The 17500-nt window shown below is 44.6% G+C and overlaps 1 protein-coding gene across 1 annotated transcript in view; it reads right to left on the bottom strand.

The window, feature by feature from the left end:
- The window catches only part of LOC309481073 (kinesin-like protein KIF1C), a 52429-nt gene that overhangs the window by 26586 nt on the left and 8343 nt on the right, over positions 1–17500 (bottom strand). Inside the window, exons 6-10 of the mRNA XM_082145821.1 lie at positions 10364–10542; positions 10169–10280; positions 1497–1574; positions 1351–1416; positions 688–766 (exon numbers count right to left, since the gene is read on the bottom strand). Coding sequence (XP_082001947.1) covers positions 688–766; positions 1351–1416; positions 1497–1574; positions 10169–10280; positions 10364–10542 — 514 coding nt within the window. The remainder of the gene's footprint in view (positions 1–687; positions 767–1350; positions 1417–1496; positions 1575–10168; positions 10281–10363; positions 10543–17500) is intronic.

Here is a 17500-nt window from a genome sequence, read left to right as displayed (position 1 = left end):
GTGTGTGTGTGTGTGTGTGTGTGTGTGTGTGTGATGGGTAGGTTTAGGGGTCGGGTAAGTGTGTGTGTGTGTGTGTGATGGGAAGGTTTAGGGGTCGGGTTAGTGTGTGTGTGAGTGTGTGTGATGGGTAGGTTTAGGGGTCGGGTAAGTGTGTGTGTGTGTGTGTGTGTGTGTGTGTGTGTGTGTGTGTGTGTGTGTGTGTGTGTGTGTGTGTGTGTGCGCGTGTGATGGGTAGATTTAGGGGTCGGGTTAGTGTGTGTGTGTGTGTGTGATGGGTAGGTTTAGGAGTCGGGTTAGTGTGTGTGTGTGTGTGTGTGTGTGTGTGTGTGTGATGGGTAGGTTTAGGGGTCGGGTTAGTGTGTGTGTGTGCGTGCGCGTGTGTGATGGGTAGGTTTAGGGGTTGGGTTAGTGTGTGTGTGTGTGTGTGTGTGTGTGTGTGTGTGTGATGGGTAGGTTTAGGGGTCGGGTTAGTGTGTGTGCGTGTGTGTGTGTGATGGGTAGGTTTAGGAGTCGAGTTAGTGTGTGTGTGTGTGTGTGTGTGATGGGTAGGTTTAGGGGTCGGGTTAGTGTGTGTGTGTGAGTGTGTGTGTGTGATGGGTAGGTTTAGGAGTCGGGTTAGTGTGTGTGTGTGTGTGTGTGTGTGTGTGTGTGTGTGTGTGTGTGTGTGTGTGAGTGTGTGTGTCTTACCCAGGTTCTCCTTCAAGATCCAGGTGAGCACTGAGTCTCTGTACGGAATGAACTCACTTTTCTTTCTTTTGCTGGTTTGCTGTTTGTCACATATAAACAAACAGTCATTTAACAGTCTGGCTTTCAAATGGTACATAAATACATCAGTAGCTTCTCTATGACAGGACATTCCTCTCATTACAAGCCTGTACGAGTTTCTGTCTTCTGTACAACATCAAGGAGACGTTCAGCAGAAAGTCCACGCTGCTCTTTGCCACATAATGACAATGAATGACAGAACAAAAGCATCATGACAGTTTGTCCACATGACCTGTGCGTGCGCTATGACTTCAGAAAACACAGTCATCTAGTGACGGTTTGAAGCCCACATACTTTCATTGTCTTTAGAAACAGCAGCGTGAACATTTTGCTAAAGATGGAGCACTTCTGCATTTCCCATGCATTTATGTTGCAATAACATGCACAAGACACTTTAAGCTAATTTTCCTGTTTTAACTTATTGTTTTTATGTGTGTTGGTTATGGATGAATACAGTTTGTTTTCTATGAGAGATATCACATTTCGTTGTATACCATGCAATAAAGGTGAAACCAAAACTAATCAAACTATAGTGGTTTGCAGAATTACATGATAACAAGTGAATCATTTTATAAATTAACTCACATTTTCAGCCAGAGCGGAGATGACCTTCCCCAGAGTGGTGAGAGATTTATTAATATTAGCGCCTTCCTGAAGGAAAGACAGAGTGCGTGTGAAAGAGAGAAGGAGATGCTGCCTCTTCATTATGAATGGAAACATCAGTGCCGTACCTTCAGTCTCAGGCCTTTGGCTCCAGATGAATCCGCTCGCTCGCTGCCCGCCAGATCCACCAGACTCACCTTACTGACCTGCACACGCCAGAGAACACGTGACACACAGAAATCACACGCCAGAGAACATGTAACGCATAGAAATCACACGCCAGAGAACATGTGACACACAGAAATCACACGCACACGCCAGAGAACACGTGACACACAGAAATCACACGCACACGCCAGAGAACACATGACACACAGAAATCACACGCCAGAGAACATGTGACGCACAGAAATCACACGCACACGCCAGAGAACACGTGACACACAGAAATCACACGCCACAGAACATGTGACGCACAGAAATCACACGCCAGAGATCATGTGACGCACAGAAATCACACGCCAGAGAACGTGACGCACAGAAATCACACGCCAGAGAACACGTGACACACAGAAATCACACGCCAGAGAACACGTGACGCACAGAAATCACACGCCAGAGAACCGTGACACACAGATATCACACGCACACACCAGAGAACAAGTGACACACAGAAATCACACGCCAGAGAACACGTGACGCACAGAAATCACACGCGACACACAGAAATCACACGCCAGAGAACACGTGACGCACAGAAATCACACGCCAGAGAACGTGACGCACAGAAATCACACGCCAGAGAACACGTGACGCACAGAAATCACACGCCAGAGAATGTGACGCACAGAAATCACACGCCAGAGAACACGCGACACACAGAAATCACACGCCAGAGAACACGCGACACACAGAAATCACACGCACACACCAGAGAACAAGTGACACACAGAAATCACACGCCAGAGAACACGTGACGCACAGAAATCACACGCCAGAGAACACGTGACACACAGAAATCACACGCACATGCCAGAGAACACGTGACGCACAGATATCACACGCCAGAGAACACGTGACACACAGAAATCACACGCCAGAGAACACGTGACGCACAGAAATCACACGCACACGCCAGAGAACACGTGACACAAAGAAATCACACGCATACGCCAGAGAACACGTGACACAGAAATCACACACCAGAGAACACGTGACACACAGAAATCACACGCACACGCCAGAGAACATGTGACACACAGAAATCACACGCCAGAGAACATGTGACGCACAGAAATCACACGCACACGCCAGAGAACATGTGACGCACAGAAATAACACGCCAGAGAACACGTGATACACAGAAATCACAAGCACACGCCAGAGAACATGTAGGCTAACACACAGAAATAACACGCCAGAGAACACGTGATACACAGAAATCACACGCACACGCCGGAGAACACGTGACACACAGAAATCACACGTGACACACAGAAATCACACGCACACGCCAGAGAACACGTGACACACAGAAATCCCACGCACACGCTAGAGAACGTGACACACAGAAATCACACGCACACGCCAGAGAACATGTGACACACAGAAATCACACGCACACGCCAGATGTGACGCACAGAAATCACACGCCAGAGAACATGACACACAGAAATCACACGCCAGAGAACACGTGACACACAGAAATCACACGCCAGAGAAAATGTGACGCAGAGAAATCACACGCACACACCAGAGAACATGTGACACACAGAAATCACACACACACGCCAGAGAACATGTGACACACAGAAATCAAACTCACACGCCAGAGAACGTGACACACAGAAATCACACGCCAGAGAACACGTGACACACAGAAATCACACGCCAGAGAACATGTGACACACAGAAATCACACGCCAGAGAACACGTGACACACAGAAATCACACGCACACACCAGAGAACATGTGACGCACAGAAATCACACGCACACGCCAGAGAACGTGACGCACAGAAATCACACGCCAGAGAACGTGACGCACAGAAATCACACGCCAGAGAACACGTGACGCACAGAAATCACACGCCAGAGAACATGTGACGCAGATATCACACGCCAGAGAACATGACACACAGAAATCACACGCACACGCCAGAGAACATGTGACGCACAGAAATCACACGCCAGAGAACATGTGACGCACAGAAATCACACGCACACGCCAGAGAACATGTGACGCACAGAAATCACACGCCAGAGAACATGGGACGCACAGAAATCACACGCCAGAGAACATGTGACGCACAGAAATCACACGCACACGTCAGAGAACATGTGACGCACAGAAATCACACGCCAGAGAACGTGACGCACAGAAATCACACGCCAGAGAACACGTGACACACAGAAATCACACGCACACGGCAGAGAACGTGACACACAGAAATCACGCGCCAGAGAACACGTGACACACAGAAATCACACGCACACGCCAGAGAACACGTGACGCACAGAAATCACACGCCAGAGAACATGTGACACACAGAAATCACACGCCAGAGAACATGTGACACACAGAAATCACACGCACACGCCAGAGAACATGTGACACACAGAAATCACACGCACACGCCAGAGAACATCTGACGCACAGAAATCACACGCCAGAGAACACGTGACACACAGAAATCACACGCACACGCCAGAGAACATGTGACAGAGAGAAATCACACGGCAGAGAACATGTGACGCACAGAAATCACACGCACACGCCAGAGAACACGTGACGCACAGAAATCACACGCCAGAGAACATGTGACACACAGAAATCACACGCCAGAGAACATGTGACGCACAGAAATCACACACACACACGCCAGAGAACACGTGACACACAGTAATCACACGCACACGCCAGAGAACATGTGACGCACAGTAATCACACGCACACGCCAGAGAACACGTGACACACAGAAATCACACGCCAGAGAACACGTGACACACAGAAATCACACGCACACGCCAGAGAACATGTGACGCACAGAAATCACACGCCAGAGAACATGTGACGCACAGAAATCACACGCCAGAGAACATGTGACGCACTGAAATCACACACGTACACGCCAGAGAACATGTGACGCACAGAAATCACACGCCAGAGAACATGTGACACACAGACCAGCGGGCAGCATACTAGAAGCACGCAGCAGCTCACAAGTGGTTTTCTCTAGAAAACCCTGTTCTCCTGTTATTTCAGTGTTGTATCTTAGTCAAGCATCTGTAAGAATTGATAGATATAAATAGAGGAGCTTCAGATCACTTCATTAGGACCAGCGGGCAGCATACTAGAGGCACGCAGCAGCTCACAAGTGGTTTTCTCTAGAAAACCCTGTTCTCCTGTTATTTCAGTGTTGTATCTTAGTCAAGGTACGCCCATCTTTGATTCTCTTGTTATTTCCTCATTTTAACTTCACATAATTCTGTATTTCAGTTAGACGCATTGGCACTTTAGACAAATAGCCGCGAGTGGAAATTTAAATGTTTATAGCAATCTAATTTGCACCGTAAGCCCTTGCTCCTAGCACTTTCGATTTGACACATTTTCGCGTTATTGACTTAATTGCCCGAATGAAACAGCTGTACTCACTCAAGCGGTGAAAGCATTATCTGTATATCTGTGTAATTTGCACGCTGTCGCGGAAGCGTCAGCGGAAGCGTTCAGCTCTCGTGTTCAGCCTCCTTGTGTGAAGACCGACTCGGGTAAAGACCAGCGACTCTACCTGCGCGACTCCACCGAGCAAGGACACCAGAAAGGCACTTAAGTATCTCCTCTTCCCCTCTTCTTCCCTCTACTTACCTTATTGTTCACCTTAATCAACAAGTGCTTTCAATATATTCCTGTTATCTCTTGGCAACGTCCTTTCATCACGCACAATAGGCAGCGCAATACTGCCAATCTGCGTTTCATCCTCACATACTCCTCTCTCTCTTTCCGTGGGTCTATGCAATTGTCAGTCAGCAGTCAATAAAGCTGACTTCATTCCAGCCTTTGCATCTCATTCTACTCTTAGTATCTTGGGGCTGACTGAGACCTGGATTCGTCCAGAAGACTCAGCAACCCCTGCTGCTCTCTCTAGCAATTTCTCCTTCTCCCACTCCCCTCGCCAGTCTGGGAGAGGTGGGGGTACAGGGCTTCTCGTTTCTAACAATTGCAAATACTCCGCGCTCTCTTCTCTATGCAACAACAACTCATTTGAATATCATGCTATTACACTTACAACTCCCATTAAAATCCATATTGTAGTCATTTATCGCCCCCCAGGTCAGCTGGGTAACTTTGTAGATGAGCTGGATGTGCTGCTGTCCACTTTCCCTGAGGACGGCACCCCACTTCTAGTCTTCGGTGACTTCAACATTCATCTCGAAAAGCCACATGCAACAGACTTCACCTCTCTCCTAGCCTCTTTCGATCTCAAACGACTCATCACCACAGGTACTCACAAATCAGGCAACCAACTGGACCTGGTTTACACACGCAACTGCACCACAGAAAACACCCTGGTGACACCTCTCCATGTCTCAGATCATTTCCTCATTACTTTCAGTCTACTACTCTCTACCCCTGCACCACCACCCCCACCACCAGTCACTTTCAGACGAAACCTGCGCTCACTTTCCCCCTCCCATCTTTCCTCTGCCGTGTCATCCTCTCTTCCCCCACCCTCACAATTCGCATCTCTGGATGTGAATACCGCAACGGACACCTTATGCTCCACTCTAACCTCTTCTCTAGACATTATCTGCCCTCTCTCCTCCAGGCCAGCACGCGCTACTCCCTCTAATCCCTGGTTATCTGAGGTTCTTCGGGAACACCGGACCGATCTCAGGGCAGCGGAGAGGAAATGGCACAAATCAAAAGACGCATCTGACCTGAGTATGTATCAATCTCTCCTCTCTTCCTTTTCTGTTGATGTTCATGCAGCAAAATCTTCATACTTCCACAACAAGATCAACAGCTCCTCCAACACACGATTCCTCTTCAAGACATTCAACTCTCTCCTCTGTCCACCTCCACCACCACCCGCCCCCTCCTTAACTGCTGACGATTTTGCGAACTTCTTCACCAACAAAACAACAGCTATCAACGGTCAGTTCTCAGCTCCACACACACAGGAACCCAGACCGACCCCCTCCACAGCCAATATCCCTCTGTCCTCCTTTTCTTCGCTAACCGAGGAAGAAGTATCTACACTTCTCCTCTCCAGTCACCCTACCACCTGCCCACTTGACCCCATCCCCTCACACCTTCTACAAGCCATCTCTCCCACAATTCTACCATCACTCACACACATCATCAACTCTTCCCTCCATACTGGCACTTTCCCTACAACATTCAAGCAGGCTCGGGTTACCCCACTGCTCAAAAAACCAACACTAAACACATCATTTGTAGAGAATTACAGACCTATCTCTCTCCTACCATTCATTGCGAAGACACTTGAAACAGCTGTTTTCAACCAAGTAACATCCTTCTTGTCTCAAAACAACCAGCTGGATGTCAACCAATCTGGCTTCAAGAAAGGGCATTCAACTGAGACTGCATTACTGTCAGTCACAGAAGCCCTACTGATCGCAAAAGCTGCTTCCAAATCTTCAGTCCTCATTCTCCCGGATCTGTCTGCTGCCTTCGACACTGTGAATCATCAGATCCTTCTGTCCACCCTCTCATCACTGGGCATCACAGGAACTTCACTCCACTGGTTTGAGTCCTATCTCACAGGTAGGTCCTTCAAGGTCGCATGGAGAGGCGAGGTATCCAGGGCACATCAGCTGACCACAGGGGTTCCCCAGGGTTCAGTTCTTGGTCCCCTCCTCTTCTCCATCTACACCACATCACTGGGACACATCATACAGGCACACGGTTTTTCCTACCACTGCTATGCTGATGACACGCAGCTCTTCCTCTCATTTCAACCAGATGATCCCACAGTAGCTGCACGGGTCTCAAGCTGTCTAGCGGACATCTCCACATGGATGAAGGAACATCACCTGCAGCTCAACCTGGCAAAGACTGAGCTTCTCGTCCTCCCTGCCAATCCATCTCTACAGCACGACTTCACCATCCAGCTAGAATCATCATTAATCACCCCATCAAGGTCGGTCAGAAATCTTGGAGTAACGTTTGATGACCAGCTGACCTTCACAGACCACATTTCAAAGACAGCTCGATCTTGCAGGTTTGCACTGCACAACATCAGGAAGATCCGGCCTTTCCTAACTGAGCATGCAACACAACTTCTCGTCCAGGCCCTGGTCATCTCTAGGCTTGACTACTGCAATGCCCTTCTGGCTGGACTTCCAGCATGTCCAATCAAACCCCTACAGATGATCCAGAATGCTGCAGCTCGTCTTGTCTTCAACGAGCCCAAAAGGGCCCACGTCACTCCTCTGTTCATCTCTCTACACTGGCTACCTCTCGCTGCTCACATCAAGTTCAAGGCATTGACGCTTGCTTACAGATCCATCACAGGCTCAGCTCCCTCCTACTTTCACTCACTCCTACGAGTCTACATCCCTACCAGACACCTACGATCGGTCAACGAGCGACATCTCGTGGTTCCATCACAGAAAGCCACAAAATCACTTTCCAGAACATTCTCATTCACAGTTCCATGCTGGTGGAACGCTCTCCCCACCCTCATCCGGAATGCAGAATCCCTGACAACATTCAAAAGACAGCTAAAAACCCATCTCTTCCGTAAGCACTTAACCTCATAAAAAAAATAAAAAAAATTTTTTTTAAAACCCCCCGATGTTTTTCCCTTTGAAACATCACTTATCAGGCTTATGCTACTCTGAATAATACCTGAACTTCGTATTTTGAGCACTTCTTGTGTTGTTGTTGTTTTTTGCCTCTTTATGATGACTCGCTTAAATTAGCCCTAATTTGTAAGTCGCTTTGGATAAAAGCGTCTGCTAAATGACTAAATGTAAATGTAAATGTGACACACAGAAATCACACGCCAGAGAACATGTGACGCACACAAATCACACACACACGCCAGAGAACACGTGACACACAGTAATCACACGCACACGCCAGAGAACACGTGACACACAGAAATCACACGCCAGAGAACATGTGACGCACACAAATCACACACACACGCCAGAGAACACGTGACACACAGTAATCACACGCACACGCCAGAGAACACGTAACACACAGAAATCACACGCCAGAGAACACGTGACACACAGAAATCACACGCACACGCCAGAGAACATGTGACGCACAGAAATCACATGCCAGAGAACATGTGACACACAGAAATCACACGCCAGAGAACATGTGACGCACAGAAATCACACGCACACGCCAGAGAACATGTGACACACAGAAATCACACGCACACGCCAGAGAACATCTGACGCACAGAAATCACACGCCAGAGAACACGTGACACACAGAAATCACACGCACACGCCAGAGAACATGTGACACCGAGAAATCACACGGCAGAGAACATGTGACGCACAGAAATCACACGCACACGCCAGAGAACACGTGACGCACAGAAATCACACGCCAGAGAACATGTGACACACAGAAATCACACGCCAGAGAACACGTGACACACAGAAATCACACGCACACGCCAGAGAACATGTGACGCACAGAAATCACACGCCAGAGAACATGTGACGCACAGAAATCACACACACACGCCAGAGAACACGTGACACACAGTAATCACACGCACACGCCAGAGAACACGTGACACACAGAAATCACACGCCAGAGAACACGTGACACACAGAAATCACACGCCAGATAACATGTGACGCACAGAAATCACATGCCAGAGAACATGTGACGCACAGAAATCACACGCCAGAAAACACGTGATGCACAGAAATCACACGCCAGAGAACATGTGACTCACAGAAATCACACGCACACGCCAGAGAACACGTGACACACAGAAATCACACGCACACGCCAGAGAACACGTGACACACAGAAATCACACGCCAGAGAACACGTGACACACAGAAATCACACGCACACGCCAGAGAACATGTGACGCACAGAAATCACACGCCAGAGAACATGTGACACACAGAAATCACACGCCAGAGAACACGTGACGCACAGAAATCACACGCCAGAGAACATGTGACTCACAGAAATCACACGCACACGCCAGAGAACACGTGACACACAGAAATCACACGCACACGCCAGAGAACACGTGACACACAGAGAAAACACACACACGCCAGAGAACATGTGACGCACAGAAATCACACGCACGCGCCAGAGAACATGTGACACACAGAAATCACACGCCAGAGAACATGTGACGCACAGAAATCACACGCACACGCCAGAGAACACGTGACACACAGTAATCACACGCCAGAGAACATGTGACACACAGAAATCACACACACACACGCCAGAGAACATGTGACGCACAGAAATCACACACACGCCAGAGAACACGTGACACACAGTAATCACACGCACACGCCAGAGAACATGTGACGCACAGAAATCACACGCCAGAGAAAACGTGACACACAGTAATCACACGCACACGCCAGAGAACATGTGAAACACAGAAATCACACGCCAGAGAACATGTGACGCACAGAAATCACACGCCAGAGAAAACGTGACACACAGTAATCACACGCACACGCCAGAGAACACGTGACACAAAGTAATCACACGCCAGCGAATATCATATAATACACCAACACACTGTACAGAAACACACACACACCTTCTCTGTGTCGAGGCCAGTCAGCTGATCTCGGCGGCGCTGCGTGAAGACGATAGTGAAGACGGCGTGTGATCGACTGCTCGTCTCGTTCATGTTTGTCGCTGCCACCGTCCTGATCAATCAATCAAAGTCACGTTGAGGAACATTTAATGTGAATACAGGAGTAACAGGGATGTTGATATGGATAACACGCACCGGGCCTTGTTCCCCGAGTCCATGAGGTCTCTGATGTCCTGGTAGGAGGTCACAGCGAGTTTGGACAGGTCCTCGACGTACGGCCCCATGATGGGGTGCTCTCGGACCCGCAGCGCACCTTTACTCTTGGGGTTCAGCAGATCTCGCACTCGCTCGCAGTAGATCTCCATAAACGACACCTGAACACACACACACACACACACACACACACACACACATCAGCACACTTCAGCGTCAACATCACAGGCAATAAAACAGACACTGGCTACGTTTCCATGCACAACTTTTGTTTCAGTCGGACTGAATTCACTCCGATTGACGAATCTGAGCGTAGTGTTTACATGAACACTAAACATGTGATCGGGTTGATGTGTGTGTTTATGTGACAAGCTTCAAATCGCTTCAAATCAGGGAAAGGAGGATTATAGAATAACAGGAAACTCATTTATACAACACTTTAAACATCAGGAAGAACAGCTCGTTCTGTCATACGTCATTACACTATTTCTACGTCATTGCGCTATTTCTACGTCATTACACTATTTCTGTCATTATGCTATTTCCAGGGTTTTTCCTGCATAGAGAATTATGAGGCGGCCGCCTCCGTCAAATTTCGGGCCGCCTCCGTCAAATTTCGGGCCGCCTCCGTCTGTCGACAAAAACTCAAGACGGAATCACATGATTAGATACCTCTTTTCCACCGACACGATTCCGCAGCGGGTTCACGGCCGGGTTCCATTCCATTCTCAAACCGTTCTGCGCATTTCGACTGCATCAGAATAAGCACGAGCCCGGCCCTGGCCCGAGACGCTCAAGCACAAGTTTGATTTGATTTGATTTGATTCAACTTTATTGTCATTACACAAGTACAGGTACAAGGCAACGAAATGCAATTTAGGACCGACAGCTCATCAGAATTTTTCAGCCCGAGTCCGACTCGAGTCAGTTTTTTTTATTTATTATTATTACACAGCGGCAGCCTGCCCTATTTGCAGCCATTAAAATAGGTCAGTTTTGTTAGTTATGTTTCTTTTCATTTCTTTATCATGTTAATTTAGACAAATGTTTTGGAGCATTTTTTTTTTTAAATGACGACCAAGCAGCCGAACCGACAGCGAGTATAGCCTACAACATGTTTGATCAATTTAGCCTCTCAAATCAACGCTAATAGGCTACTTTACTTGGCTACAATCCATAGATAGGCTATAAAACACTTCAAGCATATCACACAGACAGTTAATTTAACAAATGATTATTTATTAAACCACAGTGAGTAAAACAACTTTTTTTGAAATACTGAGGCAGGCTCAGGCTGCTCGAACCAGCGCTCGCAAACGAAAGGAGCAATAGCCTATCTAAACCAATTAAATTAAATAAACTTGCAGGTTATCTTACCTCAAAAATGCACGACAGAACATGGCCATTCTTTTTTCCAGTAGTTTCCAACAGTTAAACGAAAATAAAAGTCCAATCAAACGAAAAGCATCCGTAGTTTCCAACAGTTAAACGAAAATAAAGTCCAATGAAACGAAAAGTTAGAGCAGTCTTTTACAGAGCATCGTGGAGAAAAAGAATAGCATCCACAGTGTAGCCTAAGGTTTTAACCCAGTCCTCCTCTCTTCTATCACTCTTCCCGCTGCGTTTTAAGTTGGCCATCTGCGATTTTTTTATTTGCACATGAGGTGAATCGTGGGTCGCGCTGATGGGAAACCTTCTGTGTGTGTGTGCGTGCGTGCGTATGTGTGTGTGTGTGTGTGTGCGTGCGTGCATGAGACTGTCATGTCAGTCATATGTCACTGTGTACAATTATAAGATTATGAAAGTTATGAGGTTATGAAATGTCTTTCTATGTTTGTTTTTCTATCGTCGTCGTCAGCTTCTCATATTTTTTTAATTAATGTCTAAAAATATAAAAAGAAGGATAACCCAAAAAAAGCCCGAGGCCCGGCCCGCATGTGAATTATGACGTGAGAATTGGCCCGAAGCCCGGCCCTAGGGGCATAAATAAGTCAATAATAATAATATTGGCACGTCGGGCTCGGGCTGAAATGCAGGGCTTTAAGCACCTAAACGTGCTTGTCTCAAACGGAGCAAGGTAAATTTCTGCGAAAGCGCACGAGCCCCTGCCCCTCCCCCTTTTCAACATCACCTGTCAGTTATCACAACCTCCACAGACGCACGAAAGTCAAGAAGCACCTTCTCTGCAGCATCGAAGTGCCTTCACTTGTCACAGCCAGGTACCGATACTGTTTTTCTTAAGCTTCGGCTCTCAAACTAGTTAGGTTACTTAAAATATATCCATAGAGCCAGCCTGACTTAGGCAATAGCCGAAATTCTTCTGCCGTTTTTATAAAATAAGCTATCACAAGTAGCAGTCACGTAATTTACTAGTACTGTTTTGTAATTTCATGGCCCCCTATGAACTGTAAATAAAATCAAATTATCTGATTATTAAAATACCTAAAAATAAATAAATACATGCTTGTAAAAAGTTTTTTTTTTTTTTTCACCTTCTAATGGTCATTATACATAAAAAGATGCACCAGATTAATGCATTTATCTTTAAAATGTACAAAATTTTCTTCCGGGGAGGTACCGAGCTATCGGATTTTGCCACCTCCGCCTCATTTTCAGCCAGGAAAAACCCTGTATTTCTATATCATTCTGCTATTTCTACATCATTGCGCTATTTCTACATCATTACGCTATTTCTACGTAATTCCGCTATTTCTACGTCATTACGCTATTTCTACGTAATTCCGCTATTTCTACATCATTACGCTATTTCTACGTCATTACGCTATTTCTACATCATTACGCTATTTCTACGTCATTACGCTACGCTATTTCTACCTCATTACGCTATTTCTACGTCATTGCGCTATTTCAACGTCATTCCGCTATTTCTACGTCATTCCGCTATTTCTACATCATTACGCTATTTCTTCATCATTACGCTATTTCTACGTCATTACGCTACGCTATTTCTACGTCATTACGCTACGCTATTTCTACATCATTACGCTATTTCTTCATCATTACGCTATTTCTACGTCATTACGCTACGCTATTTCTACGTCATTCCGCTATTTCTACGTCATTCCGCTATTTATACCTCATTAAGCTATTTCTACGTCATTACGCTATTTCTACGTCATTACGCTATTTCTACGTCATTACGCTATTTCGACGTCATTACGCTATTTCTACGTCATTACGCTATTTCTACCTCATTACGCTATTTCTTCCTCATTACGCTATTTCTACGTCATTACGCTATTTCTACCTCATTACGCTATTTCTACGTCATTACGCTATTTCTACATCTTTGCGCTATTTCTACCTCATTACGCTATTTCTACGTCATTACGCTATTTCTACATCATTCTGCTATTTCTTCATCATTACGCTATTTCTACGTCATTGCGCTATTTCTACGTCATTACGCTACGCTATTTCTACCTCATTACGCTATTTCTACGTCATTACGCTATTTCTACGTCATTACGCTATTTCTACCTCATTACGCTATTTCTACCTCATTACGCTATTTCTACCTCCTTACGCTATTTCTTCGTCATTACGCTATTTCTACGTCATTATGCTATTTCTACACCATTTTGCTATTTCTACGTCATTACGCTATTTCTTCCTCATTATGCTATTTCTACGTCATTATGCTATTTCTACGTCATTACGCTATTTCTACGTCATTCCGCTATTACTACCTCCTTACGCTATTTCTTCGTCATTGCGCTATTTCTACCTCATTACGCTATTTCTACCTCATTACGCTATTTCTACCTCCTTACGCTATTTCTTTGTCATTGCGCTATTTCTACGTCATTATGCTATTTCTACACCATTTTGCTATTTCTACGTCATTCCGCTATTTCTACGTCATTCCGCTACGCTATTTCTACCTCATTACGCTATTTCTACCGCATTGCGCTATTTCTACGTCATTCCGCTATTTCTACATCATTTCCGCTATTTCTACATCATTCCGCTATTTCAACGTCATTCCGCTATTTCTACCTCATTACGCTATTTCTACCTTATTACGCTATTTCTACCTCATTACGCTATTTCTACGTCATTACGCTATTTCTACGTCATTACGCTATTTCTACGTCATTACGCTATTTCTACATCATTCTGCTATTTCTACGTCATTACGCTATTTGCGCTATTTCTACGTCATTACGCTATTTCTACGTCATTACGCTATTTCTACCTCATTACGCTATTTCTACGTCATTATGCTATTTCTACACCATTTTGCTATTTCTACGTCATTCCGCTATTTCTACGTCATTCCGCTACACTATTTCTACCTCATTACGCTATTTCTACCCCATTACGCTATTTCTACTGCATTCCGCTATTTCTACGTCATTCCGCTATTTCTACATATTTCCGCTATTTCAACGTCATTCCGCTATTTCTACCTCATTACGCTATTTCTACCTCATTACGCTATTTCAACCTCATTACGCTATTTCTACGTCATTACGCTATTTGCGCTATTTCTACATCATTCTGCTATTTCTACGTCATTACGCTATTTCTACGTCCTTACGCTATTTCTACACCATTGCGCTATTTCTACGTCATTACGCTATTTCTACGTCATTACGCTATTTCTACCTCATTACGCTATTTCTACCTCATTACGCTATTTCTACATCATTACGCTATTTCTACGTCATTACGCCCTCATTCCGCTATTTCTACCTCATTCCGCTATTTCTACCTCATTACGCTATTTCTACGTCATTACGCTATTTCTACGTCATTACGCTATTTGCGCTATTTCTACGTCATTACGCTATTTCTACATCATTCCACTATTTCTACGTCATTACGCTATTTCTACATCATTACGCTATTTCTACGTCATTACGCTATTTCTACCTCATTACGCTATTTCTACGTCATTACGCTATTTCTACCTCATTACGCTATTTCTACCTCATTACGCTATTTCTACGTCATTACGCTATTTCTACATCATTCTGCTATTTCTACGTCATTACGCTATTTCTACATCATTCTGCTATTTCTTCATCATTACGCTATTTCTACGTCATTGCGCTATTTCTACGTCATTACGCTACGCTATTTCTACCTCATTACGCTATTTCTACGTCATTACGCTATTTCTTCATCTTTACGCTATTTCTTCCTCATTACGCTATTTCTACGTCATTACGCTATATCTACGTCATTACGCTATTTCTACCTCATTACGCTATTTCTTCCTCATTACGCTATTTCTACCTCCTTACGCTATTTCTTCGTCATTACGCTATTTCTACGTCATTATGCTATTTCTACACCATTTTGCTATTTCTACGTCATTACGCTATTTCTTCCTCATTATGCTATTTCTACGTCATTATGCTATTTCTACGTCATTACGCTATTTCTACGTCATTCCGCTATTACTACCTCCTTACGCTATTTCTTCGTCATTGCGCTATTTCTACCTCATTACGCTATTTCTACCTCATTACGCTATTTCTACCTCCTTACGCTATTTCTTCGTCATTGCGCTATTTCTACGTCATTATGCTATTTCTACACCATTTTGCTATTTCTACGTCATTCCGCTATTTCTACGTCATTCCGCTATTTCTACCTCATTACGCTATTTCTACGTCATTACGCTATTTCTACGTCATTACGCTATTTGCGCTATTTCTACGTCATTACGCTATTTCTACATCATTCCACTATTTCTACGTCATTACGCTATTTCTACATCATTACGCTATTTCTACGTCATTACGCTATTTCTACCTCATTACGCTATTTCTACCTCATTACGCTATTTCTACCTCATTACGCTATTTCTACCTCATTACGCTATTTCTACCTCATTACGCTATTTCTACGTCATTACGCTATTTCTACATCATTCTGCTATTTCTACGTCATTACGCTATTTCTACATCATTCTGCTATTTCTTCATCATTACGCTATTTCTACGTCATTGCGCTATTTCTACGTCATTACGCTACGCTATTTCTACCTCATTACGCTATTTCTACGTCATTACGCTATTTCTTCATCTTTACGCTATTTCTTCCTCATTACGCTATTTCTACGTCATTACGCTATATCTACGTCATTACGCTATTTCTACCTCATTACGCTATTTCTTCCTCATTACGCTATTTCTACCTCCTTACGCTATTTCTTCGTCATTACGCTATTTCTACGTCATTATGCTATTTCTACACCATTTTGCTATTTCTACGTCATTACGCTATTTCTTCCTCATTATGCTATTTCTACGTCATTATGCTATTTCTACGTCATTACGCTATTTCTACGTCATTCCGCTATTACTACCTCCTTACGCTATTTCTTCGTCATTGCGCTATTTCTACCTCATTACGCTATTTCTACCTCATTACGCTATTTCTACCTCCTTACGCTATTTCTTCGTCATTGCGCTATTTCTACGTCATTATGCTATTTCTACACCATTTTGCTATTTCTACGTCATTCCGCTATTTCTACGTCATTCCGCTACGCTATTTCTACCTCATTACGCTATTTCTACCGCATTACGCTATTTCTACGTCATTACGCTATTTCTACATCATTTCCGCTATTTCTACATCATTCCGCTATTTCAACGTCATTCCGCTATTTCTACCTCATTACGCTATTTCTACCTTATTACGCTATTTCTACCTCATTACGCTATTTCTACGTCATTACGCTATTTCTACGTCATTACGCTATTTCTACATCATTCTGCTATTTCTACGTCATTACGCTATTTCTACGTCATTACGCTATTTGCGCTATTTCTAATTCATTACGCTATTTCTACGTCATTACGCTATTTCTACCTCATTACGCTATTTCTACCTCATTACGCTATTTCTACCTCATTACGCTATTTGCGCTATTTCTACGTCATTATGCTATTTCTACACCATTTTGCTATTTCTACGTCATTCCGCTATTTCTAAGTCATTCCGCTACACTATTTCTACCTCATTACGCTATTTCTACCCCATTACGCTATTTCTACTGCATTCCGCTATTTCTACGTCATTCCGCTATTTCTACATCATTCCGCTATTTCAACGTCATTCCGCTATTTCTACCTCATT

This window comes from Leuciscus leuciscus (assembly GCF_965113295.1).
Source record: "Leuciscus leuciscus genome assembly, chromosome: 18".
Classification (NCBI taxonomy): Eukaryota; Metazoa; Chordata; class Actinopteri; order Cypriniformes; family Leuciscidae; genus Leuciscus; species Leuciscus leuciscus.
Note: the sequence above shows the minus strand (reverse complement) of the source record. Positions and strands in the feature narration are given on the sequence as shown.